The sequence below is a fragment of the Tursiops truncatus genome, chromosome 18, assembly GCF_011762595.2.
Source record: "Tursiops truncatus isolate mTurTru1 chromosome 18, mTurTru1.mat.Y, whole genome shotgun sequence".
Classification (NCBI taxonomy): domain Eukaryota; kingdom Metazoa; phylum Chordata; class Mammalia; order Artiodactyla; family Delphinidae; genus Tursiops; species Tursiops truncatus.
The window spans coordinates 58,185-71,204 of record NC_047051.1 but is presented as its reverse complement, the minus strand read 5'-3'; the positions used below and the strand labels follow the sequence as shown (position 1 = coordinate 71,204).

The window sequence follows — 13,020 nt, the reverse complement described above, 5'->3', positions numbered from 1 at the left end:
TGAAGAGCTAAGCTGTAATCACAGTTTGAAAAATAAAAAGGACATGACTTAAAGCTCAATTTCAAAGGATTATGAGTCATATGCAAATTCAACCACAAAGAGGTATCAGCTCACACCAGTCAGAATATCCATCAGCAAGAAAACTACAAACAATAAATGCTGAAGCCATAAAAAGAAACGAAATTGAGCTATTTGTAATGAGGTGGATAGACCTAGAGTCTGTCATACACAGTGAAGTAAGTCAGAAAGAGAGAGACAAATACCGTATGCTAACACATATACCTGGAATTTAAGGGGAAAAAATGTCATGAAGAACCTAGGGGTAAAACAGGAATAAAGACAGAGACCTACTAGAGAATGGACTTGAGGATATGGGGAGGGGGAAGGGTAAGCTGTGACAAAGGGAGAGAGAGGCATGGACATATATACACTACCAAACGTAAGGTAGATAGCTAGTGGGAAGCAGCAGCATGGCACAGGGAGATCAGCTCGGTGCTTTGTGACCGCCTGGAGGGGAGGGAGGGTGGGAGGGAGGGAGACGCAAGAGGGAAGTGATATGGGAACATATGTATATGTATAACTGATTCATTTTGTTGTAAAGCACAAGCTAGCACACCATTGTAAAGCAATTATACTTCAATAAAGATATTAAAAATAAATAAATAAATCAATGCTGAAGGTGTTGTGGAGAAATGCATACCCTCAACTTTAAGTGGGATGTAACCTGGAAAGAGCCAATACTGAGCACAGAATCGTGGTGCATTTAAACGGTAAACCCCGAGATACCATATGATACAGGATGCCCACTCCTGGGCCTATAACATAAGAAGACAGAATTGTAAAGACACAGGCAGGCAAATGTGCAGTGCAGCAGTATTACAATAGCCAAGACATGGAGGCAACCAAAAGTCCATCAACAGGTGAGTGGACAAAGAAGAACTGGTACATGTACAGATGGAATATTATCTAGGGAAAAAAATGAAACAATGCCATTTGCAGCACCGTAGATGATTCTAGAGGTACTCAGGCAAATTGTACTAAGTCAGACAGCAAAAGACACATATCCTATAATATCACTTATAGGTGTTAGCTAAAAATTGATACCAATGAAGATATTTCCACAGAGAAAGGCAATCACAGATTCATTAAACAAAGTTATGGTTCACCAAATGGAAAGGTGTGAGGACTGGATACATTAGGATATTGGGGTTAACATAGATATAGAAACACATGTGAAATATATAATCACCAAAGACCTACGGAATACCAAGAGAAGACTACTCAACATTGTGTCACAAGCTACATGAGAAAACGATCTGAAGAAGTATAGATACATGTATATGTGTAAAAGAACCACATCTTACACACCTAGAACAAACAAAACATTTTAATCAAATTTGCTCTGATAAAAAATAAAAATTAAAAAAAGAACAAGAAAAAAAAGAGAGAGAAAAAGGGGGAAAAAAGAACGAGAAGTAATGAGACATACACTTAAGGGGCTTTTTGCTGGCACATTGCATTCTAGTTTACAAGCAGAACACGACTTCCATTAAAGCTCTGTCATCACTAATAAAGCAGCTTTATAAGCAATGTTGAAGGTAGCTTAAAAGAATTCTCACTAATTATTGACAGTAACAAGAAAACAAACAAAAGTAAAAATCTCACGGCAAAAAGTATACATAGAGTAAGGGTAGTAGATCAAACACTTATTAAACTTCTGTAAAGAATAAAAGACAACAGTAGTATTTTTTTTTAAAGAGAGGGGCCAAATAAATCAGAACTGAAAGAGATGATGTTACAAGAGCCACCACAGAAATACAAAGTATCCTAAGATACACACAGGGTAACTCAGGGCTCAGACTGGACAGAGCCCACTCTCCATTCCCCTGTACATGACTTACAGGAGCCTCAGGAACTGAGGAGGGGGTCCTTGAGGAGAGGCACAAGATAGAAGACGTTAGGCATTAACATGACTGCATTCATTTTAAACGTGCCTGAACTACATTCACATGAGATGATTTTGTCCTGTTTGTACATCAGCACCTCTAGTCGGAACTGCAGATCTTTGGTTTCACCACCTCTATGACAGCATTAGCTTCACCTGCTGTGGACCGTCTCCTATAGGATTTCTAGCACCACAAAACATCGAAGCTTCACAGGACCCAGAGTCTGTGCGACTCCACTCAGAGTCTCAACTGCATTCAGAGACTCAGAGTCTCAACAGAGACTCCACTCTTGGAGGACACACACAAAGTAGTGTGCACATCAGGACCCAGGGGAAGGAGCAGTCACCCCGTAGGTGAATGATCATACCTAGCTGCTAGTTTTAGAGGGTCTCCTGCAGAGGTGGGGTGTGGCTGCGGCTCACCATGGGGACAACGACACTGACAGCAGAAGTTCTGGGAAATACTCCTTGGCGTGAACTCTCCCAGAGTCCACCATTAGCCCCACCAAGAGCAAGGTAGGCTCCAGTGCTGGGTCGCCTCAGTCCAAACAACCAACAGGGAGGGAACCCAGCCCCATGCATCAGCAGACAAGTGGATTAAACTTTTTATTAAACTTTTATTTAATCCACAGACAAGCAGATTAAAGCTCTGCCCACCAGAACAACACCCAGCTCTACCCACCACCAGTCCCTCGCATAAGGAAGCTTGCACAAGCCTCTCAGATAGACTCAATCACTGGAGAGCAGACAGCAGAAGCAAGAAGAACTACAATTCTGCAGCCTGTGGAAGGAAAACCACATTCACAGAAAGATAGAGAAAATGAAAAGGCAGAGGACTTTACACCAGGTCAAGGAACAAGATAAATCCTCAGAAAAACAACGAAATGAAGCGGGGATAGGTAACCTTCCAGTAAAAGAATTCAGAATAATGATAGTGAAGATGATCCAAGACCTTAGAAAAATAATGGAGGCAAAGATCGAGAAGATGCAAGAAATGCTTAACAAAGACCTAGAAGAATTAAGGAACAAACACCTAGAAGAATTAAAGAACAAACAAACAGAGATGAACAATACAATAACTGAAATGAAAAATACACTAGAAGGAATCAGTAGCAGAACAACTGTGACAGAAGAACGGATAAGTGACCTGGAAGACAGAAAGGTGGAAATCACTGCCATGGAACAGAATAAAGAAAAAGAATGAAAATAAATGAAGACAACCTAAGAGACTTCTGGGACAACATTAAATGCAACAACATTCGCATTATAGGGGTCCCAGATGGAGAACAGAGAGAGAAAGGACTCGAGAAAATATCTGAAGAGATTATAGTTGAAAACTTCCCTAGCATGGGAAAAGAAATAGCCACCGAAGTCCACGAAGCGCAGAGAGTCCCAGGCAGGATAAACCAAAGGAGAAAAATGCCGAGACACACAGTAATCAAATTGAAAAAATTAAAGACAAAGAAAAATTATTGAAAGCAACAAGGGAAAAATGACAACATACAACGGAACTCCCATAAGGTTAACAGCTGATTTCTCAGCAGAAAATCTACAAGCCAGAAGGGAGTGGCATGATAAATTTAACGTGATGAAAGGGAAGAACCTACCACCAAGAGTACTCCACCCAGCAAGTATCTCATTCAGATTTGATGGAGAAATCAAAAGCTTTACAGACAAGCAAAAGCTAAGAGAATTCAGCACCACGAAACCAGCTCTACAACAAATGCTAAAGGAACTTCTCTAAGTGGGAAACACAAGAGAAGAAAAGGACCCACTAAGACAAACCCATAACAATTAAGAAAATAATAATAGGAACATACATATTGATAATTACCTTAAACGTGAATGGATTAAATACTCCAACCAAATGACACAGGCTCACTGAATGGATACAAAAACAAGATCCATATATATGCTGTCTACAAGAGACCCATTTCAGACCTAGGGACACATACAGACTGAAAGTGAGAGGATGGAAAAATATATTCCATGCAAATGAAAATCAAAAGAAAGCTGGAGTAGCAATACTCATATCAGATAAAATAGATTTTAAAATAAAGAATGTTACAAGAGACAAGGAAGGACACTACATAATGATCAAGGGATCAATCCAAGATATAACAATTATAAATATATATGTACCCAACACAGGAACACCTCAATACATAAGGCAACTGCTAACAGCTATAAAAGAGGAAATCAACAGTAACACAAAAATAATAGCAAGGGACTTTAACACCTCACTTACACCAATGGAGATCATCCAGACAGAAAATTAATAAGGAAACGCAAGCTTTAAATGACACAATAGACCAGATAGATTTAATGGATATTTATAGGACATTCCATCCAAAAACAGCAGACTACAAGTTCTTCTCAATGGCACACGGAACATTCTCCGGGATAGATCACATCTTGGGTCACAAATAAAGCCTCAGTAAATTTAAGAAAACTGAAATCATATCAAGCAGCTGTTCCGACCACAATGCTATGAGATTAGAAATCAATTACAGGGAAAATAACGTAAAAAACAAACACATGGAGGCTAAACAATACATTTCTAAATAACCAAGAGATCACTGAGGAAATCAAAGAGGAAATCAAAAAATACCTAGAGACAAATGACAACAAAAACACGATGATCCAAAACCTATGGGATGCAGCAAAAACAGTTCTAAGAGGGAAGTTTATAGCAATAAAAGCCTACCTCAAGAAACCAGAAAAATCTCAAATAAACAATCTAACCCTACACCTAAAGGAACTAGAGAATGAAGAACAAAACCCAAAGTTAATAGAAGGAAAGAAATCATAAAGATCAGAGCAGAAATAAATGAAATAAAAACAATAGCAAAGATCAATAAAACTAAAAGCTGGTTCTTTGAGAAGATAAACAAAAATGATAAACCTTTAGCCAGACTCAAGTAAAAGAGGGAGAGGACTCAAATCAATAAAATTAGAAATGAAAAAGGAGAAGTTGTAACAGACACCACAGAAATACAAAGCATCCTAAGAGACCTCTACAAGCAACTCTATGCCAATAAAATGGACAACCTGGAAGAAATGGACAAATTCTTAGAAAGGTATAACCTTCCAAGACTGAACCGGGAAGAAATAGAAAATATGAACAGACCAATCACAAGTAATGAAATTGAAAGTGCGATTAAAAATCTTCCAACAAACAAAAGTCCAGAACTAGATGGCATCAGAGGTGAATTCTATCAAACATTTAGACAAGAGCTAACACCCAATCTTCTCAAACTCTTCAGAACTTTTCAGGGGAAGGAACACTCCCAAACTCATTATATGAGGCCACAATCACCCTGATACCAAAACCAGACAAAGATACTACAGAAAAAGAAAATTAGAGACCAATATCACTGATTAATATAGATGTAAAAATCCTCAACAAAATACTAGGAAACAGAATTAAACAACACATTAAAAGGATCATGCACCATGATCAGGTGGGGTTTATCCCAGGGATGCAAGAATTCTTCAATATACACAAATCAATCAATGTGATACACCATATTAACAAATTGTAGAATAAAAATATGATCATCCCAATAGATGCAGGAAAAGCTTTCGACAAAATTCAACACCAATTTATGATTAAAAGTCTCCAAAAAGTGGGCATAGAGGGAATCTACCTCAACATAATAAAGGCAGTATATGACAAACCCACAGCAAACATCATTCTCAATAGTGAAAAACTAAAAGCATTTCCTCTAAGATCAGGAACAAGACAAGGATGTCCACTCTCACCACTATTACTCAACATAGTTTTTGGAAGTCCTAGACACAGTAATCAGAGAAGAAAAAGAAATAAAAGGAATACAAATTGGAAAAGAAGAAGTAAAATTGTCACTGTTTGCAAATGACACGATACTACACATAGTGAATCCTAAAGATGCCACCAGAAAACTACCAGAGCTAATCAATGAATTTGGTAAAGTTGCAGGATACAAAATTCATGCGCAAAATTCATGCGCAGAAATCTCTTGCATTCCTATACACTAACAATGAAAGATCAGAAAGAGAAATTAAGGAGACAATCTCATTCACCATTGCAACAAAAAGAATAAAATACGGAGGAATGAACCTACATAAGGAGGTAAAAGACCTGTACTCAGAAAACTATAAGACACTGCTGAAAGAAATCAAAGATGATATAAACATATGGAGGTATAAACCGTGTTCTTGGATTAGAAGAATCAATATTGTGAAAATGACTATAGTACCCAAAGCAAGCTACAGATTCAATGCAATCCCTATCAAATACCACTGGCATTTTCTACAGAACTAGAACAAAAAAAATCTTAAAATTTGTATGGAGACACAAAAGACCCCGAATAGCCAAAGCAGTCTTGAGGGAAATTAAAAGAGCTGGAGGAATCAGACTTCCTGACTTCAGACTATACTACAAAGCTACATTAATCAAGACTATATGGTACTGGCACAAAAACAGAAATATAGATCAATTGAACAAGATAGAAAGCCCAGAGATAAACCTACGTACCTATGGCTAACTCATCTATGACAAAGGAGGCAAAGATATATAATGAAGAAAAGACAGTCTCTTCAGTAAGTGGTGCTGGGAAAACTGGACAACTACACGTAAAAGAATGAAATTAGAACACTCCATAACACCATACACAAAAATAAACTCAAAATGGATCAGAGATCTAAATGATAGACCAGACACTATAAAATTATTAGAGGAAAAGATAGGCAGAACACTCTATGACATAAATCACAGCAAGATCCTTTTTGACCCACCTCCTAGAGAAGTGGAAATAAAAACAAAAATAAACAAATGGGACCTAATGAAACTTCAAAGCTTTTGCACAGCAAAGGAAAACATAAACAAGACCAAACGACAACCCTCAGAATGGGAGAAAATGTTTTCAAATGAAGCAAATGACAAAAGATTAATCTCCAAAATTTACAAGCAGCTCGTGTAGCTCAATATCACAAAAACAAACAACCCAATCCAAAAATGGGCAGAAGACCTAAATAGACATTTCTCCAAAGAAGATATACAGATTGCCAACAAACACATGAAAGGATGCTGAACATCACTAATCATTAGAGAAATGCAAATCAAAACTACATTGAGGTATCACCTCCCAGCAGTCAGAATGGCAATCATCAAAACATCTACAAACAATAAATGCTGGAGAGGCATTTACTGGAGAAAAGGGAACGCTCTTGCACTGTTGCTGGGAATGTAAATTGCTATAGTCACTAGGGATAACAGTATAGAGGTTCCTTAAAAAACTAAAAATAGAAGTACCATACGACCCGGCAATCCAACTACTGGGCATTTGCCCTAAGAAAACCATAATTCAAAAAGAGTTATATACAACAATGTTCATTGCAGTTCTACTTACAATAACCAGGACATGGAAGCAACCTAAGTGTCCATCGACAGATGAATGGATAAAGAAGATCTGGCACATATATACAATGGAATATTACTCAGCCATAAAAAGAAACAAAACTGAGTTATTTGTAGTGAGGGGGATGGACTTAGAGTCTGTCCTACACAGTGAAGTAAGTCAGAAAGAGAAAAATAAATACCGTGTGCTAACAGAGATATATGGAATCTAAAGAAAAAAAGTTTATGAAGAACCTAGGGGCAGGACAGGATTAAGGACACAGACTGTAGAGAAAGGACTTGAGGACATGGGGAGGGGGAAGGGTAAGCTGGGACGAAGTGAGAGAGTGGCACTGACATATATACACTACCAAATGTAAAATAGATAGCTACTGGGAAGCAGCCACATAGCACAGGGAGATCAGCTCGGTGCTTTGCGACCACCTAAAGGGGTGGGATGTGGAGGGTGGGAGGGAGATGTAAGAGGGAGGGGATATGGTGATATATGTATATGTATAATTGATTCACTTTGTTATAGAGCAGAAACTAACACTCCATTGTAAAGCAATTATACTCCAATAAAGGTGTAAAAGGAAAAAAAAAAAAAGAAAGAAAGCCCAGAGATAAACCTACACACCTATGGTCAACTAATCTATGACAAAGTAGGCAAGACTATACAATGGAGAAAAGACAGTGTCTTCAATCAGTGGTGCTGGGGAAAATGGACAGCTACATGTAAAAGAATGAAATTCGAACACCCCCTAACACCATACACAAAAATAAATTCAAAATGGATTAGAGACCTTAATGTAAGACCGGACAGTATAAAACTCTTAGAGGAAAACATAGGAAGAATACTCTAACATAAATCACAGCAAGATCTTTTTTGATCCACCTCCTAGAGTAATGCCATAAAAAAGAAAACTAAACAAATGGGACCTAATGAAACGTAAAAGCTTTTGCAAAGCAATGGAAACTACAAACAAGACAAAAAGACAACCCTCAGAATGGGAGAATATATTTGCAAATGAATCAATGGACAAAGGATTAATCTCCAATATATATAAACAGCTCATGCAGCTCAATATTAAAAAAAACAAACAACCCAATACAAAAATGGGCAGAAGATCTAAATAGACATTTCTTCCAAGAAGACATAGAGATGGCCAAGGAGCACATGAAAAGCTGCTCTACATCACTAATTATTAGAGAAATGCAAATCAAAACTACAATGAGGTATCGCCTCACACCTGTTAGAATGGGCATCATCAGAAAATCTACAAACAACAAATGCTGGAGAGGGTGTGGAGAAAAGGGAACCCTCTTCCACGATTGGTGGGAATGTAAATTGATACAGTCACTATGGAGAACAGTATGGAGGTTCCTTAAAAAACTAAAAATAGAATTACCATATGATCCAGCAACCCACTACTGGGCATATACCCAGAGAAAACCATAAATCAAAAAGACACATTCACCACAATGTTCATTGCAGCACTATTTACAATAGCCAGGTCATGGAAGCAACCTAAATGCCCACAGACAGACGAACAGATAAAGATGTGGTACATATATAAAATGGAATATTACTCAGCCATAAAAAGGAATGAAATTGGGTCATTTGTAGAGACGTCGATGGATCTAGAGACTATCCTACAGAGTGAAGTCAGAAAGAGGAAAACAAATATTGTATATTAATGCATATATGTGAAACCTAGAAAAATGGTACAGATGAACCGGTTTGAAGGGCAGAAATAGAGACACAGATGTAGAGAACAAATGTATGGACACCAAGAGGGGAAAGCCGTGGGGGGTGGCGGTGGGAGGAGTTGGGAGATTGGGATTGACATGTATACATTTATATGTATAAAATAGATAACCAATAAGAACCTGCTGTATAAAAAATAAATAAAATGAAAAATAAAATTTTTTAAAAAACGGAAAAAAGTTATTCCCTTCACATACATGTATTTATATGAATGAATTATTTCCATGCTTATATCTATAAGTACAAAAAAGAGGAATAAAACCTACCTTGAACCAAAAAAGAAAAAAAAAAAACAGAACCCACCAGTTATACAGATGAGAACCCTATCAGGGCACTTGCTCCAGTGGTAGACAATTCTGAAGTTGGTCAGAGGTGGGGAATCGTCTCCCATGCAGCCAGCAGCCCCCCCGCAAGGAGCGTCCTCATTGCAAGCCTGGGGGACCGAGCCGAGGCGTCTGTGAGTAAACGTGAGCTGAGCCCCAGGCCAGCTGCTGCTGAACTGTTCCCACCCTTCCCAGGTAAAACACCTGAATATGTACAAGGACTTGAAAGCCTACAGGAAGGGCCGTGGAGCCACCCCAGCGACAGCACGCCGTCCGACTTGGTGCCTGCAGGCCAGCCAGGATGGTCCTGGCCCTGGGCGCTCTTCTGGAAGCTTTCCATTTCCCTGCCTGAGGCACCCCTCCTGTCCCGGCCCCCACTGTTTTCCTTCCTCACCTCTGCCCGGGGAGAAATTCCAGCGGCAGTTACGGGTGACACATCCTCTTCTTTAGCAGGTAGCAGCTTGGCAACTCCTGCAGAAAGTCCAGCAGAGCCCACTCACACCAGGCCACCCACAAGACCGTGGCCCCTCACTCCCACCCACCAGCCCAGCCCCGACACTGCTGACGGGGCAGAGAATATGGCGTCAGGCACAGCTGCAGGAGCTCTTGCTCCCTGGAGCGCTGTTTATATTGACCTCAACCCAGGCACACCTGGGGAGGGCTGGCCGGCACGGTAAGGCTGCCCAGGTCAGCCAATCATCACCCCTCAGGGGCTCACAGTTGCAGAAAATGGACCTTGCTGAACCGGCCAGGTCCAAGGAACAGGTGTGGGCTCCTGCGAGTCAGGATAGACAAGGGGCTGCAGCTCTGGCTTGTTTTCTAATCATTTTATCTGGCCCGTGAGTGGGAGACAACTTCAAGAAGACCCTCTCCTAATGAGAGGAACCCAGGAGTCAGGGAGAGGAGGGGTGGTGGGTGGAGACAGAGGCCTGGTGCCCCGGCTGCAGTGGAAGCCTCTGGAAGACCAGGAGGAAGGAGGCCACACAGAGTGAAGCCCAGGGTCACAGACGTGTCCCGGAGCTGCTGTTTCTTAGTTCAGGTCCTGCTCTGAGGTGCTCTGTGTCAGCTCTGACCGACAGGTGGGCTGGGGGTGCTCTGCAATGAGGGCTACGTGCACGGTTCCTGTGTGTCCAGCCCTGCCAGGGTACCTGCCCAGGGGAGCTCCATATCCTGGGAGGGGCCGGACCACGAGAGCCCCGTGGGCTGCTGGGTGCCAGCCCAGGTGAGCTCCATATCCTGGGAGGGGCCTGACCACGAGGGCCCCGGGGGGGGCGGGGGCGGGCTGCTGGGGACCTGCTCAGGTGAGCTCCACATCCTGGGAGGGGCCTGGCCACGAGGGCCCTGTGTGCTGGGGGGGTGCGTGTGTATGAGCGTCCTCTCTGTGCAGCCGGTACAGAGTTGCTTAGCAACTTCCCTGTGGGCAGTGCTGGGATGAAATGAGAACCGGGAGATGCCACAGGCCCCCTGAACCCCTGTCCATCTAGAGCGATGAGGTCAGTAGGCAGGTGCTGGCCACTGTGCTGCATGAGGGAGGCCCCACGGGTACCTCTTGTGTCTTCCACCTGACACCACGGAGGCCTCCCCAGGACAGAGCAGACAGCCTGTCTGGGGCAGGTGGGAACTCCTGGTGACGCTGCAGGGGACATGAGAGGGACGGACCAGGCAGGAGGGGGTGGGAGCCCAGGCAGAGCCATGGGGCTCGGGGCCGAGGGGGCCTTTCTGGGTCTGAGCTGGGAGTGGACGTGCAGGTGGTGAGTGTGATCCAGGAAAGCTGCCCTGGTGACGTGAGGCTGATCGTGCTTCAGTGACAAGCCTTCCGGGTGATCCCAGAACAGGACAGTGAGACGGATCCTGTTAGAGAAGGTAAGTGAATCCCCCCAGGAGGAGGTTCTGTGAGCTGGTCCCGGGAGGGGGTGAAGGGAACAGGTGTGGAAGCTGCGGGGAGTGGGCAGTCCCCCTGGACGGGCGGCGGGTGCAGACCCCACTCCGTGGTCCCACAACTGTGCTTCCGGCTGGATTACTTGGCTTCTGGGAGCCTCAGCTTCCCGGTCTGCTCCTGGGGTGATGGTAGCATGGACTGACTAGTAATTTGCTCAGAACAGGGTAGGAAGGGGTCTAGTGGAAATTCCACAGAACACCGTCAGTGTGGGAATCGCAGGCCCTGTTTCCTGTACGTCTGTCTTCAGGATCGGGAGAGCAAAGCCGAGCAGACTGGCAGCACAGCCTGGGGACGGGCTCCGTTTGGTGGGTGCCCCTGTTTCCTGAGTCTCGGAAGAGGCAGCTCCAGCGGGCAGTGGCAGGTTCATCCCACACCTGGGAGCATCCAGACCTCAAGGCCCAGCAGCCCCCGAGCCCTGTGTCTGGGCCCCCTGGAGGCAGGCGGGACAGGCCGGCGTCCTCCTCGGCCCTCTTCCTGCCCAGAACATTCAGGGTCCGGGTCGTCATTAGGGAGAAGCAGGAATGGGGGTGTCCCATGTGGGAACAGGACATGGAGCGGCTTGTGAACGTGAACGTCCACACCGGGAATGTGGGTCGGTGGGACGCGGGCACCGGGAGGGGCAGGCGGTGGGCCTGAGGAAGCAGGGCGGGGCTGGGGGTCCGGGCGGGGGGCGGTATGAGCTTCGCCTGTGCCGGGCCTCAGACTCCACGGGGCTTCCCTCCCCTGGTCACTGGGCAGGAGGGGCCGAGCAGCATTGGTGGAGGGACCCCTCGCGTCCCCAGGCCCTGGCAGCATCAGCCCTCCAGGTTCTGGGTCGGGGAGCCTGAGGGGCGCAGGTCCAGCTGTGCCCACAGGGAGGCCTGGAGGGGTCGGGCGGGAAGCACGGGTGTGGTCTCGCCTGTGCGGAAGCCCCCGAGCCAGTGTCCAGTGGGAGCCCTCACCTCGCACGTGGGTTTCAAGTCCACGGCTCAGATCACCTTCTGGCCGCTTGGTTTGTTTTCTAGACACAAAGTCCTAATATCTCCTATGTCCCCTGCCCGTGAAAAGGCACGTCTCACCTGGCACCAGGTGCTGCCTCTGGTCCCCCCTGACTAGACGCCCAGCAGCCAGTGTCACCACGTCACGACTGTCAGGGGTGTGAGGCGTGGGGGGACTAGAGCACACGGTCCAGGCCCACGAGGGGCCGTGCCGTCCACGGAGCCAGTGCTGTGGCTGTAGGTGTTCCCTCCCCACCCCGCAGGCAGAGACCACCGTCCCCTTACAGACTGTTACCAGGTGAAGTCATGTGGACCCTGCTCGGGCCCCAGCCTTCGAGGCGCTCTGCCTCAGCGGGGGAGGTTTCCTTTTCCCACGTGGGTTCAAGTAGGCAAAGAACAGAACCAAAGCCGAGACCAACACAGCACAGGCTCTACTCAGTGGCCAAAGAATGGAGAAGCGGGAACTGAGTTCACAGATCACCTTCTCGCCCTCCTGGAGAGAGTGGTTTAATTTTAAAGAGTAAAGACAAACGGAGGAGGAGGGAGGCTAGTGATGGGATGAAGAGGCCTTCCGGGGAAGGGGCGGGGCTTCTTCCAAGGGGCTGGGGTACCACCTCCTTTTACCCGTTTCTGGTCCTTCATGTCCAGCCATGGCCGCCAGTAGGTGTGTCACCTAATATGCCGGTAT

The 13,020-nt window shown here is 44.5% G+C and overlaps 1 protein-coding gene across 3 annotated transcripts in view; it reads right to left on the bottom strand.

Moving 5' to 3' along the window:
• Nucleotides 1-12,791: 12,791 nt before the first annotated feature.
• LOC101338750 (protein-L-isoaspartate O-methyltransferase domain-containing protein 2) overlaps nt 12,792-13,020 on the bottom strand; it is a 29,048-nt gene continuing 28,819 nt past the window's right edge. For 2 of the 3 annotated variants that reach the window (XR_004522994.2, XM_073794897.1), the window contains exon 7: nt 12,793-13,005. Coding sequence is in view for 1 of the 3 variants with exons in the window: in XM_073794897.1 (XP_073650998.1) it covers nt 13,002-13,005 (4 nt within the window). In the remaining 2 variants the exon portion in view is untranslated. Of the gene's footprint in view, nt 13,006-13,020 lie in introns of all 3 variants that reach the window. The other variant, XR_012327482.1, reaches the window with a different exon arrangement.